This window comes from Tyto alba, unplaced genomic scaffold (genome assembly GCF_018691265.1).
Source record: "Tyto alba isolate M040663 unplaced genomic scaffold, T.alba_DEE_v4.0 Super-Scaffold_21, whole genome shotgun sequence".
In the NCBI taxonomy this organism is placed as follows: Eukaryota; Metazoa; Chordata; class Aves; order Strigiformes; family Tytonidae; genus Tyto; species Tyto alba.
In genome coordinates this window covers 16726767-16741883 of record NW_024881295.1, presented here as the reverse complement: position 1 = coordinate 16741883, position 15117 = coordinate 16726767, and the positions used below count along the sequence as shown (strand labels likewise).

Genomic DNA, 15117 nt, shown 5'->3' with positions numbered 1-15117 from the left:
GCCAGTGAGGGTCCCAGCTGGTGGTGGAGTCATAGAGCGGATGGGAGTTTGATGCTCCTTCCCCAATTGCTTTTGAAAAATTCCTTCGTTGCCAAAGTGGGCGCAGCATTTGGCTGCCCTCAGCCCCCCTCCCCTGCAAGCAGAGGCTTGTGAGAGCCCAGGGTTTCTGCGCTGAAAGTACCGTTGGGTTTTACCAGCAGAAAAAGCATCCTGGAAAATATCCCAAGGAGCTCAAGTTTAAGAATAAAACCACAGCAAGACTGTGGTTTTTGGTCCTTCGCTGTGGCAGAGAAGGGCACACACCAGCCCCCACTCCCCCCCTTAACCCACTTGGAGCGTGCAGCTCCTCGCTGCAGCCGCTGCCATCCCCAGCCCGGGGTGTGCCAGGCTTTTGCTAAGTATAAGCCGACGCAGGCCAGCCCGCTGAAAAGCTGCTGCTTTTGTGCCCGCTCCCAAGGGCAAACAGCTGCTGTAAATCCAGGACTCGTTTTCCTCCTGTTCTGTAGGATGAAGTCATCCCTGTCTGGCCGTAGTTGAAGGTCTAGTCATCTGTCTGCTCTGTCCCAAGGCATGAGTCAAGGGCGGGCACACGTACGTGATGCTGTGCAAGGTGTGTGTCCCTGCCCGCGGCTCGGACACCCTCAGCACCCGCCACAGCATTCGGGAGGGATCCAGGGTTGCCTCAGCCTTCAGTGGGGAGTTTCTGAAGCCTGTAAGGGAGAGATTTCAGGTTCCTTCCCAGCTCCCCCTCCACCCACCTGGGAGGAAACCGGCTGCAGGTTTAGGGCTTGAGAAGCTCCTGATTTGTGCAGCAGTCAGGTGTGGCCGGGGGGGGTGTGACAGACACCCCTCCCTGCAGAGCACTGCTTGTGACTTTTTTCCCATTGAGTCTTGCCTTAACAGATTAATCCCCGATGCCTGCCGTTTGTGTGCTTACAGGGTTAGGCAGGATCTTGCAGGATATACAGCTGTGATTTATAGTGCCGTATCAGGATGGCAGCAGGATGCTGCTCGGCTGGAAGTGAGACATGGCTCCTCTCACAGCTGCTCTGCTGCTGGTCAGATCCTCTGGCCTCAGATCTCTGCTGACCTATTTTCATCAGCTGCGCCCAGCACGCAGCTGAAGAAGTTGGGAGCTAGAGCAGCTGCTCTTCCTGAGGTTTTTTCTCTGGCTGTAGGGCCACGAACAAGCCAGGCAAGCAGAACACTTCGTGGAATTTGCTTAACCCCATGTTGGAGACCAAAAATGGGTAGGTGTGCTTGGAGTCTGCTTTGCTAGCAAAAAACAAGCCAGCGCCTTTGCCTTCTGAGGCTAAAGCCATACCTAGATGCAGCTCATCCCACTGGGGGTCAGCAGCACTGTGGGAAGGAAAGGGCTGTGTTTGCCTCCTAATACGTGGCCGAGACAGACCTCATGTACAGAAGCAGGAGATTCTATAGCAAAACCGGGTGCTGCGGCGCGCGTGTGCTGCTTCCCCTGGGGAGCACCAGCGTGGGCCCACTGGGAGCCGCCGGGGCCAAGCACACCCACTGGGGTTTCAAGGGCAGCCGTCGGGGGGGCCCAGGGAAGCTCCCCTCTTCCTTGCTTCCTGCAGCAAGCACAGCAGCAGGTCTATAAACCACACTCCCTCCCTGGGCAGCAAGGAGTCACCCCAGAGGGGTGCCTGGCACTGCCCAAATGGTGCTGCTGGAGCTTCCCAGGGAGCCCCATCCTCCCGCCCGGGACCTGGGCGAGGAGGGGGCTGAGAACATCCCTGCTGAGCACTGAGTGCCAGCGCGGGGGCACGGCGGGAGCAGGCGCTGCAGCCCGGGGAGGGGGCACAAGGAGAGACATCTCCGCCCGTGGCCCCGCAGCCGGGGGCTGGGGAGCTGTGCCTGGGGCGGCCCTGGCAGCTCTGTTGGCTTTAGCCGTCTGTCTGTCTGTCCGTCCTGCTGCTGCTGCTGCTCACTGCAGCTGCTCAATGCTGCGGCCTCTGAAGGGTGCGAGTGACTCCGCAGCCTGGTTCCCAGTGTGTGCTCGGGTTTTAAGATGGGGCAAACCTTCACGCTTATTTTTTGGTTTAAGCAATAACCCAGTTCTCACCCCTGTCCTATTCCCTCCAGTTACAGCCTATGCGCAGACTTGCTGAGTCAACTAAGCCAAATCTAATTCACATCTTCACTCTCTCAGCACAGGTCTCTCTCTACAGGACCATGTTTATTGTGGATTAACGCACCCGAAATCAATCATGGTTCATGTGCAGCAGGGCAATGTCTATTTATGTACGTATCTTTAGGCTGAGTGGAGATGGGACTGCTAATCCTTTCTGACAGGGAGGTCACCCCTGAGAGTGGTGCCCCAGGAGGGCAGGCACCAAGGAGCTGGGGAAGCTGTGCCGGCCGGCGGGGGATGCCCTGAGTGTGTGGTTCCTCCACCCGCGAGCAGCTCCTGACTTCTCAGCTTTGACAGCAGCCCCTTCTCCCTCCGCGCTGCTTTCATCTTCCTCAGCTGCTTCTGATAAGGTCACTGCATCTGAAAACCAGATTTACTTTCAGTACCACAGTCGTTCCTCTCCTCTCTGCTGGAACACTGCCTCCAGCAAGGCAAAGCCCATCACAGCAGGAGCTGTACCATCCTGAAATACCCCCGCCAGGACCTGGGTGTGACCGGTACTGTCCCCTCAGCGGCGGGTGATGCTGGTGGCAAAAGGAGCAGCATCCGTACTGACCCTGGAGGGTGTTTGAGGGCTCCTGCCTCTGTGTGAGGATGGTGGCTGGGTGGGCTCGGTGAGGCGCCTGGGGGCGGGGGGACAGGGCAGTGCTCAGGGCGAGACCCCCTTTCCACCTGTAGCCATGGGCCGTGGCATCCCTACCCCCGGCACACACCCCGCCTGCGCCGGGACCCCCCCGCCTCAGAGGTGACAGAGCTGTGGGGTACAGCGGGCTGGGCCACAGCGCGTGCTGCACGGCCAGAGGCTCTTCTTCCCTTCCCTCCGGCAAACGCAGCGGCGCAGTGACCAGCAGCGCTTCTGGGCCTCCCCGTGTGTTCCTGGCACATCTCCGATGGCCGGGCCGCTGCACCCCCTCCCCGTGGGGTCACCGGGGAGAGGGGGGGGTTCTGCGATGTAGTGCAGGGCTGCGATTAGCACCAAACATGACATGCCGAGGCTAAAGTATCTAGTTAAAATATGCCGTATATTTGCTTTTAACGAGATGTTATGGAGCAGTTCATAAAAAAAAAAAAAAAAAAAAAAGGAAAAATAGGTGCTCCCCCACCCATTGTCTGTAAAGCTCTGTGAGAAACGGCCCGTGCCCACCACTAGCTGGGAGCGCCAGGCTCAGGGCAGGGGCAGCCAAGGGCAGCGCTGCTCTGAGGGGCAAAGTGCCCATTTCTTAGCTGCTTCTGCTGGCAAGCTAGCAGGCGGCGGGAAACGTACCCCCACTTTTGGTGGGTCGTACATAACCCCTGCCTGGAGGCAAGTCCACAGCGAGACAAGAATCTGGATGCTGTGCTAGCAGTAGTAAGAAGGGTCTCCTCGGCAGAGCTGGTCTAGCTGCAGGTAACTAGTCAAGCCGTGCTACTTCCCGTCGTCTGGTTGCGTGTTAAGTTAATGCTGTTCAGGTTAGGCACCGTGTCCTGCCCCTGGGGTCCCGGTTGAGGACCACCTCCAGGACCAGGAGATGCTGCCTTCCTGCTGGGAACCACTAAGGGCCCTGTTCTGGCAAGGCTGTGCCTGGGCTGCTCCAGACCTGGGTGTTCCAAATCCCGGCGGCTCCCGCTGAGGGACAAGCAGCGTCCCCTGCCCCTTCTGCTCTCCTGAGGCCAGATCTGCCCCACCGAGCCCTCCGCCTCCTGGGGCCATCTACCCCACCGTGGCTCCGTGGGTGGCAGGGTGATGGTGAAATGCCAGCCACGCCAACGACCTCGGCCACCCCGGCGGTGAGCTGGTGGCCGGGAGGAGCAGCTCGGTAAGTAGCAGGCCGGGAAAAACCCCCGTTGAGTTCTCGCACAGGCCTTTCGCCCCGACCTTCTGAGGAAGGAGCAGCTTCCACTGTCGGTACCGCGCCGGACCTTTGTGGGGCAGGAGGTGCTGCACCACGTCATTAACGCCTTGTCTCCCCCGGGGAGCGGCAGCGGGTGTCGCAGAAGGGCCCGTGCCCCCATCTCCTCCCCTCCTGCCGCCCCGGCCAGCGGCAGCCCCGTCCTCCCGGGTCTCTGAGGCGTCAGGCGCGTTGCAGGCAGCGTCCCTGCAGGAGCAGCGCCAGGGGCAGGAGGAGCAGCGGCGGCGAGAGGGTGACCTCGGCAGTGCCGCCGCAGTCTTGGGCATTTTCCTGGGAGATGGGAGAGAAGGCGTCAGCTCGCTTACGGCCAGGGTGGCCATCGACAGAGGGAAGGGGGCCCACCCCCTCGCCTTTGGAAGGGGGAGTGATGCCTGCGGCCAACAGGATCACGGGGACGGGTTTGATGCCTGTGGGCCGTGGCGGCCTTACTGCGAGTTGGGAAGCCACTCGCCTTCTCGGCTTTCGCCGGGCTCTGCCCCACACCCTGAAACTGATCCCTCGGCCTCGAAGGCTGCAGCAGGATCGACTCCCGCCTGCCGGTCCCTCCTGCAGCTCCTTCCAGAGGCCCCTGCCCGTGAGGGGGTCGCTGTGCCCGCTCCCGGCCCCGCGGGGCAGGGACGGGCGCCTGGGCTGCCCCACGCGCTGGGTGAAGGTGCCTGGCCCAACCCCCTGCCCACCCGGGGCAGCCTGGCTGCGGGAATCGGGGCTCCTCCAGGAGGTGAAACACACACCACACCCCCCCCCACACACACACCCCCCCAAAAGAAACCTGGCAACCCTGGGCCTGAGCTCAAGCCCTCCCCAGGTGGCACGAGCGTCACCATCCCGCTAGGAAGCCCCCTGGGGAGTCACAGGGCTGCCCCGGGGGTACCTCGGGGTGAAACGCGTGGCACGCGTCCGGCCGCCGCCTCAGCTTCTGGGACCGCATCCGTTCGCACTTCACCGAAGCGTTATGTGCGAGGCTGTTAAGGTCACTGGCAGAGGCAGGCAGGCAGGGAAAAGAGGGAGGAGCGCCGCGCGAACCCACAGGGCCCTGACGCAAGTTTTCTTGGCGCGACTGCCCAGCCCTGGGAGCCAGAGCAGGGAGGGGAAGGAGGGGAGGGCAGGTCACCCACCCTGCATGGGCTGGGGACATCACCAAGCCCTGCGAGGCGCCAGGGAACGACGGGCAGCTGGAAAGAGGCCAAAACGCGCGGAGAGGGCTCAGCTTCAGGGTGACGGGCTGCGCCACGGGGAGCGAGGGGTGAGGCACCCGGGAGCAGTGTCGGGGAGCCAGCCCAGCTGCACCCACCCCGCCACTGACCCGTCCTGACTGACCTCTGGCCTGTCCTGCCCTCGCCCCGCGCAGCTGACGGCCTGGCTTCCTCTCGAGGGGCTGGAAGGCAGAACCTCTACCTCCTCTGCACCACAGCCCCTGCCTGCTCCAGCTCTCTCTCTCTCCCCAGCTGTCCCACCAGCCCGGCCATGCCCTCCACACCCCTCCCCACCCACGGCAACTGCCTCGGGAGCACGTTTTCCACCCTAGAAAATACAGATATAAAAGGGCCTGTGGTGCCGTGCGTCCCTGCTGCGTGTGGAAGGATATATTTGACCTCTTTCACCTCCAACAGGACTGGTGGGAAGAAGCTGCAGTCGCAGGCAGCGTCCGTGACGAGGAGCAGCAGGTTACTGCTGGCGATCTGCTGCGCCACAAACATCCTGCAAGGAAAGAGCGGGCGGGAGAAAGCTCATCCCTCCTGCTGCTGCGCTGGGGCAGCAGCCCCGGCATCACCTGGCCCACAGCAAAGCAAGCCAAAGAAAACAGAGCTCATCGGAAACAGAATGTCAGCAGAAAGCAGGAGAGACGCAGCGAGCGGCCGTACGCACGGAGGAGGTGGCGTTGGCGCACCTTGTTGGCCTTGGGAAGCTCTGAACTGGCTCAGATTTATAGCTCCACACTAGGCACAAAAGCCAAAATCAAACCCGAAACCCAACCAACCAAAAGTACCAACCGCCAAAGCAAGCCCAACACAAGCCCTCCCCAAATGGGGCAGCATGTCGCAGCAGATGACACCTGAGAAGGCCTGGTTTCATCCGGAGGTGTGCCAATGCCCGTTCAACGTATAGGTATGCATATGCCTGCATAATGCAAGGATGTAGGTGCTACGTGGTCCTGCAAGGAGCTGGGTTCTGCTAAATTTCATGTTCCTGGAGTGAGAAATGGAGGAGCCCGGCATCATCGCACCTTCTGTCAGTGCGATGGGACTGACCAAGTGGTGCTTGGGCTGGCCGCTACTGCTGCAAAAACGCGCAGCTTCGCTTCCCAGCCGCGGTGTCGCCTGTCCCGTCCCCTCCCCGTCGGACAGGCAGCCGGCGGAAGAGGGCTGGTGACGAGCACAGGCACGTGCCGGCGGGGGTGTCTCTGGGTGCAAATGTTTGCCAGGAGGACGTGCAGGTGAGGGCTTGTGGAGGGCTCGTGTGGGCAGAGCAGGGTGTGGGCAGGCCCGTGTTTCATGCAGGGCTTTGTGCACGAGTGTGCGTGTGCCCGTGCCCGGGCAGCTCAGCCGTGTCTCTGTGCTCACGGGGCTGCCTGTGCCTGGCAGGGCTGCGCTGCGGCAGCCAGGCCGTGGCTCTGTGCGCTCCCGGTCCTGCCGAGCAGCCCTCGGGCTGCTGGGTTGGAAATACAGCTTTGTGAGGCTGTGCCCGCTGCGCCGACCGACCTGACTGCACTGGAGGACCACCCCGTCTCCCTGGTTCTTCGACGCCTAGTCTCGCTGCCTTCCAGCCTCCGGAGATTTCTGTATTCACTTTTAGAGGTGCTGAATGTCACACACTGCAGCGCAAAGATTTCATCAGTATTCCTGGCTGATGGCTGCTTTGACGAGCAGATTTTTAACCCACGCACACATTCAGTAACCAGGAGAGTGGTGCCCCATGCTCCAATCCGCAAGCCAACTTTTTGCCCGGGGGGAGCACCCAGCCTTCCCTCGCTCCACTGGGAACCACCGGGGCTTGCAAAATGTGATCGGGAAAGCCTGCACGCCCGAGCAGGCCACCGGCTAACGCTGCCCAGAGCCCGTGTTGGGGTGCCTGTCTCTCCCCAACACCTCCATGAAAGGTGCACGGGAGATGCACCCGGGATCCAGAGGCTGCAACTGTGCCTGTAACTACAGGTGGCCGAGCGGGACGCAGCGGCTGGCGGCGCTGGCAAGGTGCTGCCTCCAGCAAGGAGAGGGGTCAGGCCCAGGCTGCGCTGGCGGCAGGAATCTGTGTGGCAACAGCTTAACGCACAGACAGGTCGGTTCGGGGCACTCGGCTCCTCTGGATGTGCCCCAGAGTTTATTGCCCCGACACACTACCTTGTTGTCACCAAATCTGCAATCGCTGCTAAAACAGTGTTTGTTAAGGCCTGGTTTTCCTAAAGTCACGCTGACTAGCACAGGCTGTTTTCCTAACCTTTAAGCCTTTCCTGAGGTTGATCCAGACTAGGTAGATACTGGTTTTGGGGTGGTTTTTTTTTTTGTTTTTTTTTTTTTTTTTTTTTTAAGAGCGATTCCAGTCAGATCTGGTTGGATGCTTCATGCTAGAAAAAGCTGGACCAGTGGAAATTCATCCTTCTGTCACCTTTCCACACATGATTGCTGATGGCGCTATGCAACCGCTGTAAACAGCCTCTTTTCACAATGACTTTTCTGTTGGTTTTGACTGTTCAGTCTCTTAAAATGAAAACGGAGAATAAAAAAACGGACCCATGTTTTCATTTCTTTCAGTTTAACACTTCTTTTTTTTTCCCTCTCCCTGCTTTTTTTTTTCTTTCTTTTTTTTTTTTTTTTTTCTGTAGAAAAACAGAAAAGAGGGAAAATAAAAAGAGGAAAAAGAAAGCCGAAAGCATTGCAGAAAGGAAAGGTGTCTAAGCTGAAAACTTTGCCAGAAACATGAAAGAAAACAGAAGAAGTCCCTTTCTGAAACCTATGGAATGGAAAGATATATACATATTTAAATGTTCTTTCCCTCGTTCTACAGCCACCTCTGCTTATTAACAAGTGATCTTAAAGTTTTTTCTTTTTTACTGAAAAGCGCTAACTCGGTCACTTCACCTCCTCATTGCCTGGCGTGGCTGCTGAGCTCTGCTCCGTGGCCAGAGCTGCGGATGTGGCAGGGGCCATGCCACGGGCACAGCGACTCTTCTCAGACTGCCGTTGTCCCTGATGGGCTCTGCGACACGGCTCGCGTGCCGTCGCGCCCTGGGGAGCCCCCCCCAAACGAAAGGGAAGCTGCAATTCTTACTTTTGGCAATCTCCACACTCGATCAGCCCATTGGTCTCCTTGATGGCCGGCTCGTACACGAAAACGGGGTACTCGGTGTCGCAGGGCTGCAAGGTGTCGTGCTTCTTGTGCTTGTGAGCTGCGATGGTAAGGAGACAAGGTAAGAAAAGAAGGGCAGAGGATCCCCTAGGAGCAGGCTGCATGGAGATGGAAGCATTTAAAACTGCCTGCAGGAGCAGCCCTGCATGTTCCCCGCTCCCCGTGGTGACAGTGGCCAAGAGCAGGTGCCCACCAGAGAAGCAGGGGAAGGCGCTGCTGCAGAAAGCAGCCAGGCAGTGATCCCTGCTCCCACTAGGTGGGGTGGGAAAACCGACCTATGTGAGAAATGTGCCCAAGATACCCACTGGCCTTCCCCGAGCAAGCCTGGGCCCTGCCCGGCCAAAGATGCAGCCGTGGGGCCGCAGCGGTTGAAGCACCCCAGGGCCAGTTAGGCAGGGGCACTTGGATACTGGTACACCTGTGTGCAAAGGAGGAGTGGGGGGTCTACTAAACCAGCAGCGTTCATAAAGTCCCTCCCGTCTAACCCAGCTCTGGTTCACGCACTTTTTTAAACAGTCAGAGCTGCGACTGGGCTGAGCCTCAGTGCCTGTGCTGAGGGATCTGCCCCTGCGGGGACCCTGCGTGTCTGTGGTGGGGTTCCCCATCAACCGCTGGTCCTTCCTGAGCCCTCGGACATTTCAGGGTGAGCCCCCAGCAGGCAATTTCAGGGGTTCAATACGTGTCACGTTAAAAAGAAAACACCGCCAGCAAACAGACGTGGCCTGAGACCACGGGGAAGAGGGCGACGCTCCCGAGGCCCAGCAGAGACCCAGCTACCGCCCAGCGCTGGCTCCCAAAGGGAGCCATCCAGCACAGAGACGGGGAGCGGCTGCTCCATCGCTCCTCCCTCCCACTCTGTGGGACTCCCAAACTAATTTGGGGGTGAGGGGGAGCTGAACCACCTTACTGAACCTCCCCACGAGAAGCAAGAGCATCCTATCTGGGGGTTCAGCAAAGCCTGCCTTGCCTGAAACTACTGCCTTGGGCCCTTCTGGCAATTATTTTCTGCAGTTGGAGGTAGCAAAGGCAGCTCCTGACTTTGTAAGACATAGGGGAATGTTGCTGATGGAAATGCAAGGCTTTGTTGCTAGGGCAGAGGGGGGTTGTGGCTCAGCCAACAACAAGTATGAGAAATGGTTTCTACATCAGCTTTGGGTCTGAGCACAAAAGGCTGGCTCTGCAGCACCCCCCCCACACACAGCGGGGCAGGGGGGAGCAGGGAAGAGGGTCCTTCTGACGTGGAGGATGACCAGTTTATCCCTTGCAGCAGCGGTGCTGAATATTTATAGAAAAAAAAAATGCAGCAACATGGGTTGTAATCAGTAAATGTATGGTAAGAGGGTGCCAGGAGGGCATCCATGATTCCGATGGGTAATTTGCATTACTGTAAAACCCTCACTGAGAGCTATGGTCTCCTCTCCTCTGACACTGCTGGAGCACACAGAAAGAGGCAGGCACCACCCCGCAGAGCTTGCCATCTAAACAATGTGGATTACGTGAGAGAGAGAAAAGCCGGATGATTTTCTCTGATTTTTCTCCCCACCATGATGATCAAGTGACACAAGACATCCATTAAGAGCCAGGAACTGCAGCCCAGTCTCCCCTCTAATGCCTTTCCCAGGTGACTATGCTGGGTGCTCAAACACCTCCCTGCAGTACAGAGTTCCCCGTAGCTGTGCCTTGTGCTTTTCTTCTCAAAAAAATGTCACTCACAAGGCAGCCTCCTACTTAAATCCTCCCAGACTGTGGGCCCCACCTCTCGGTATCACGGTTAGGTTCATTTTGCACTGACCCAAAAGCACACAGGGCTTGATTTCAGCATGATGCCTTGCTCTGTATTCACCCTGGCTCCACACTAAATTAATCAACTAAACTTGTTGTTTCAGGGTCCAGCAGCAACTCTGCCGCCAGCCAGGAGCTGCCTGGCTGTGCTCGGTCATCATTCGCCATCCCTCTGCGCAAACCTCACACTGCAGAAGCACGGGAAAGCTTCTCCCATTTTTGCTGATGGAGAAGGCCTCTGACTAGTACCTGTCATGGGGATGAACAGTCCTGAGGCCATCCGGGATGAGCAGCAGAAGAGCCTGTTACTGAGATGAACTTCAAAGGCTTAGACATTTCTGATGAAACACACAGACTATCCCCGTTTATGCAGTAAGGCGAGAAGCTGCAAATGCTTTCCAGCTCAGACCAGCTCCAGGGCTGGTAACTGTATTCTGGTGGCAAGACCACGCATTGGTCCCTCAGCCACCAACCATCAAAGTCCTGCTGTGTTACCCCTGGATTTGCAGCACTGAGTGACCGGGGCTGTCACTGCAGCACAGCTCTTGGTGCAGGTTCTTGCTCAGAAAAACAGCTGTGATTGACTACAAAGGTGACCTGATAAAGTTGGGGCACAACTGCTTGCAAGAATTTAGCATATTGCTCATGTCGGGAGTGGCAAAGGGTCCTGACACAGCGGTGACTTCATCCAGGTCCTCATTTTTCCCCTGTCCCTGGTAAAGAATGACATCCATCACCAGCTCCAGCTTCCTGGTGTAGCGTCATCAAACAGGACGGAGTTAAAGCAATATAAAAAAAAACTGTTGTGAAGGACAGGGAGGAGGGATTGGGTAAATGAGACCGTCGGCTTGGAAAATATGGGATGGGGGGAGATTTGAGACCTCCCACCCTCAGCCAGTGTTGAATCAGGGCTGTCATGCTGGGCCCCAAGGGGAAAGTCAACTAAAGAGGCTGCACGATCCACACCCAGGACAAACCTAGCCAGCACAGCTTGCTGGCTTGACCTGCACACATGGGCAGGGGCTGGATCTCCGCTCTGGACACAGGACTAGAGAGGCAACAACTAAGCAGCAGTCCTGGGCCTAACTGTGCTTTGGTGGCACTCACAGGAGCAGCCTGTGCATCTGGAAGTAAGCAGTGGGAAGTGCAACCAGGTTTAGTCCCTCCAGGGGCACTTTTGCCACCGGCAGTGTGGCTAAAAGGCACTCACAGAAGCTGCGTTTCTGTTTGAGACTGTCATGACCGTCTGCAATTTGACTTGCTCTGGGTTAACTTCATCACGTGCACCAAGCTGTATTTTTAAACTCCGCTAAATTGGCATAAGTCCTCTGCCCAGAGCATCTTAAATCAATTTCTTGGCACAGGCTAAATGAAAAGAAGCCACTTTAAAATCTCCTAACTTCTGCACAGAGACAAGACCTATGACAGAGATTATGTTTAAGCCTAAAGTCACTTAATTTGCTTGGAAGCAGTGCAGCTGCAGCAGTATGGAGAAGTTCAGAGAAGCCTAGTAGCATGTACACCATCAGCAAAATGCTTGGGCTGAGCCTCTGCATGCACACGCTGGACATCAAAATGTTATCAGCGCTCTAAGAGTCTGGTGGTCAGGGATTAGTAAACAGTCAGAGGAGCTGATAACAAATTGCAAACTTTATAGCAAAGAGTGAGTTAATTCCAGGCTGTCATTGCTACCATCTGCACTTCCAGAAAGACTTTGTCAGACATTTGGCAATCAATCCTTCTGAGCAGAAAAGGCAGCCGCCATGCCTTCTTATGAACTATACAGCCCAGATTGTGAACTCTTTCTCACCAGCATAAATAAAGCACCCAAGTCACTGGATTTACTATGGGACTGAGACAAAATCTGCTACTCAGTTACAAATAAAAACCACCGAATTTAATCAATTATCTTGTAAAATATCCTCTGTGTACATTACCATGCACTCCAGAAGAAACTTCAGTGAGCTACAGAATTCTAGAAATAGTCCTTCCTAGACTGCATGCCTTGGCTGGAAGTATTTTTGGCTTAATTAAAAGCTTTCAAACCTGTGGTGATGTCCATAAAAGAAGAAGCCCTTACAAACACAGAGAGGAATGAGATGCTGAAAGCAGTGAAAAATCTGTGGAAGAAAACATGTCTTCTCACCACTTCTGAAAAGCAGATTTGCATGATGAGTGCAGTCTGAATATATTATGCCCATATTCCAATACCAAGTCTCACCTTCCCAGAAAGCAAGAGAACTTGGGAAGCAGAAATAGGCTCAGCACTGCAGAGCCAGAGGTGCACAGTCAGGCAAGGGTGAGCATTAGATCCCCAGCTGTTAATTCCTCTGCGCGTAACCCTGAATGCACGTATGCTCAAATTCCCTCTCACAAAATGTCTCCTTCTCTTCATGTTTTTTCCATACAACAGCCTTGGCATGGAGTCAAGAGAAAGTTAACATCTCTGGCAAAAATCTACAGCCCCTTCTTAACAACATGTGCAAGCCATTTCTTCCAGCCCCAATAGTATTCTTCCACCTTGCTACTCCCCCTCATGCATGGACACTCTTTTTTCCTTTTCATCTGTAGACACCCTCTCTTTCTCTTCCTCTTCTTCATATAGTAAGACACATTCCAACTGTCTCTATTTCTCTATCTCTGTCTCACACCTACGTCTCGCTGGGCAGAGAGCAAATCGGCAAATATAAGCTAGATATGGAAACAGGGAGATACAAACACAGCCACAGTCTGGACTCTGTCTTGGAGGGATTTCTAACTTGCCTGTAGGAGCAGATTTATGAGCTAGAGTGTATACTTATCAGCTGAACTGCTTGAAAGTAGTTCTGCATTGTCCTGGAGCTGGGCTGGGATTTGTCAGAAGGTGCTAAGCCATGGGGTGTGGAAAAGAAGACTTAAGTTGCCTCTTAATAACTGAAGGCTACAAGACCCAGCTAGGTTTTCCTGCAAGAAGGCACTGGTTGGTCTTTAATTTTGGTATAACGACTGAAAAGAATGGGGCAGTAGGGAACCAAAGTGAAGGACATGCCGTGGTACACTGACTATGGGCTTGTCTATGCCACAGTAATAAGTGAAGGCGTTGTCTGTGCCAGCAGTCCCTGAGGAGGCTGGTGAGTCCCCTCTTTTATTGACTTCTCAGTGACAGACCTTTAATCACCAGCTCAGCCAGCTCAATGAGCAACAGCATCGCTGGCTTCTTTGCAGTGCACGAGAAATAGAGCCAGGCACTGCCTTGTCCCTGTCACACCTTTCTGCAAGTTCCCCATTGTCCAAAAGATGGAAAAAAGTCTTTCCTAGTCTGAGTTTTCTAGCTAAATCCTCCTCTTTTTGCTGTTAAGTGGTTCTACTTACAGTGATGGAAGACAGCCTTGGCTGGAAAGGTCGCATGACACACACAGACACACAATGAAGATGGAGCCATGTGGCAGCGCAACGGAGAGATGAATCAGCACACAGCAGTCATGGAGGTGATGTGGGAGAGAGATGAAGAAAGCACAAAAGGAAATGGTGATGAGCAGGGCAGCCGCGAGAACCCCCTCCTTTTTGCCTCACACCTCCTCAAGCACAGACTCCCGGCAGCTCCCTGCACGAACACCATGTCGGTCTGTCCTCAGAAAGAGCAGTCCCACCTGCACTGCCACAGGTACCGCACTTGCTCATCTGACTCTTCCTCACCAGCTTCTGCATGGGGTCACCCCCGTCACCCTGATGCGTGTTAAGCAGCAGCCAGGGCCGCATAGAGGATGGCTGCAACTTCTACCACCATGTCTGGAGATCCTCTTTGGAGGTGAGTGGGACCTAAACAGTACCTAGACATCGGTCTGGTTCTTTGACTAGAACGAAATTTTGCTTTCTAAAACTGACTGTTTCCCCATTACACAAGGAGAGTTCGTTCAGTGCAGAAGACTCAGCCCCCACAGTTAGCAGGGAAGGTACCAGTGTCTCCACTAAAAGCACCGTTAGAGCTGAATAATTCTTGGGGATGAAATAATGGCACCCACATGGCTGCACAGAGCACAGCTCACCTTTCCGTTTGGGTCACCTCAGGGCCATTAACATCCCCTTGCCTGCAGGGACAGCGGTGGGACCGCAGAGACCCCCGGGATGTTTTTAGCAGGCAGCACTGCAACGGCAGGGCAGGTCACTGGATTTCAACCCAGACATACCCCTCAGCTGCTGTGCAATGCCATGTGCCATCATCTTCTCTCTTCTAGAGAGGGTCCAGTGGGCAAGTGAAGACCCTCAATGTGTTATTTGACCCTTACAGGTTTCTGGCTAGCTTTCTGGGACCCCTGTTAGGCTCTGGAAAGCCTGCTCCTCAGGCCCTGCTTTGTTCTGTCCTGTGGGCCATCCTCAGGAAAAACCGGGAGTCTTTCCAACCGAAAGGCTTTGCAGCTGATGGTCTCTCTCATCCCAGTGCACACAGGGTGGGGGTCCTCAGAAAGGAGAGCCTCCCCCCCTCCCGGCAGATCCCCTGAGGAAAGCAAGCGGCCTGCTCCGAGCCGCACACACCTCACCCTGACCGCTCCGGTGCTGCGGCAGCCTGAAATGGGGGTGGGAATGGAGGAGGATGGGGTGGGGCTGGGACCTGGAAGCTGCATTCCAGTGTCTGTGGAGGGGGAGGTGGTGGGGCAGGGTGGCAGGCCCCCTCGCACGAGGCCAGGCTTCCCCATACAGCTTCTCCTGCCGCCAGTGTCTGTAACTCTCACGTGCTATGGGGTGGCTGGACTCTTGTGTACTCACCATCTGCCAAGTTGTCTGAGTGCCAGAAGCTACTCATGTTAAACTCCAAAAGGAAGCTGTCAAAAGAGCAAGAACAGAGGATGCTTTTTCAGCTGCCTGGAAGGATGCAGGTGTCAGGGAGATGGCCCCGTCGCCCGGTGAGTATCAGTTCTAAAATGTTTACTACGAATTTGCTGGCAGTGGAAGTCTGAGATTTTTTTTTTTTTT

The 15117-nt window shown here is 55.7% G+C and overlaps 1 protein-coding gene and 1 pseudogene across 1 annotated transcript in view; one reads left to right on the top strand and one right to left on the bottom strand.

Moving 5' to 3' along the window:
- Positions 1–2191: 2191 nt before the first annotated feature.
- CACNA2D4 (calcium voltage-gated channel auxiliary subunit alpha2delta 4) overlaps positions 2192–15117 on the bottom strand; it is a 130210-nt gene continuing 117284 nt past the window's right edge. The window contains 6 exon segments of the mRNA XM_042795209.1: positions 2192–4311; positions 4913–4995; positions 5627–5739; positions 8308–8425; positions 13519–13539; positions 14911–14966. Of these exon segments, the coding sequence (XP_042651143.1) occupies positions 4204–4311; positions 4913–4995; positions 5627–5739; positions 8308–8425; positions 13519–13539; positions 14911–14966 (499 nt within the window). The 3' untranslated portion in view covers positions 2192–4203.
- On the top strand, positions 8432–13505 carry LOC116959994 (annotated as a pseudogene).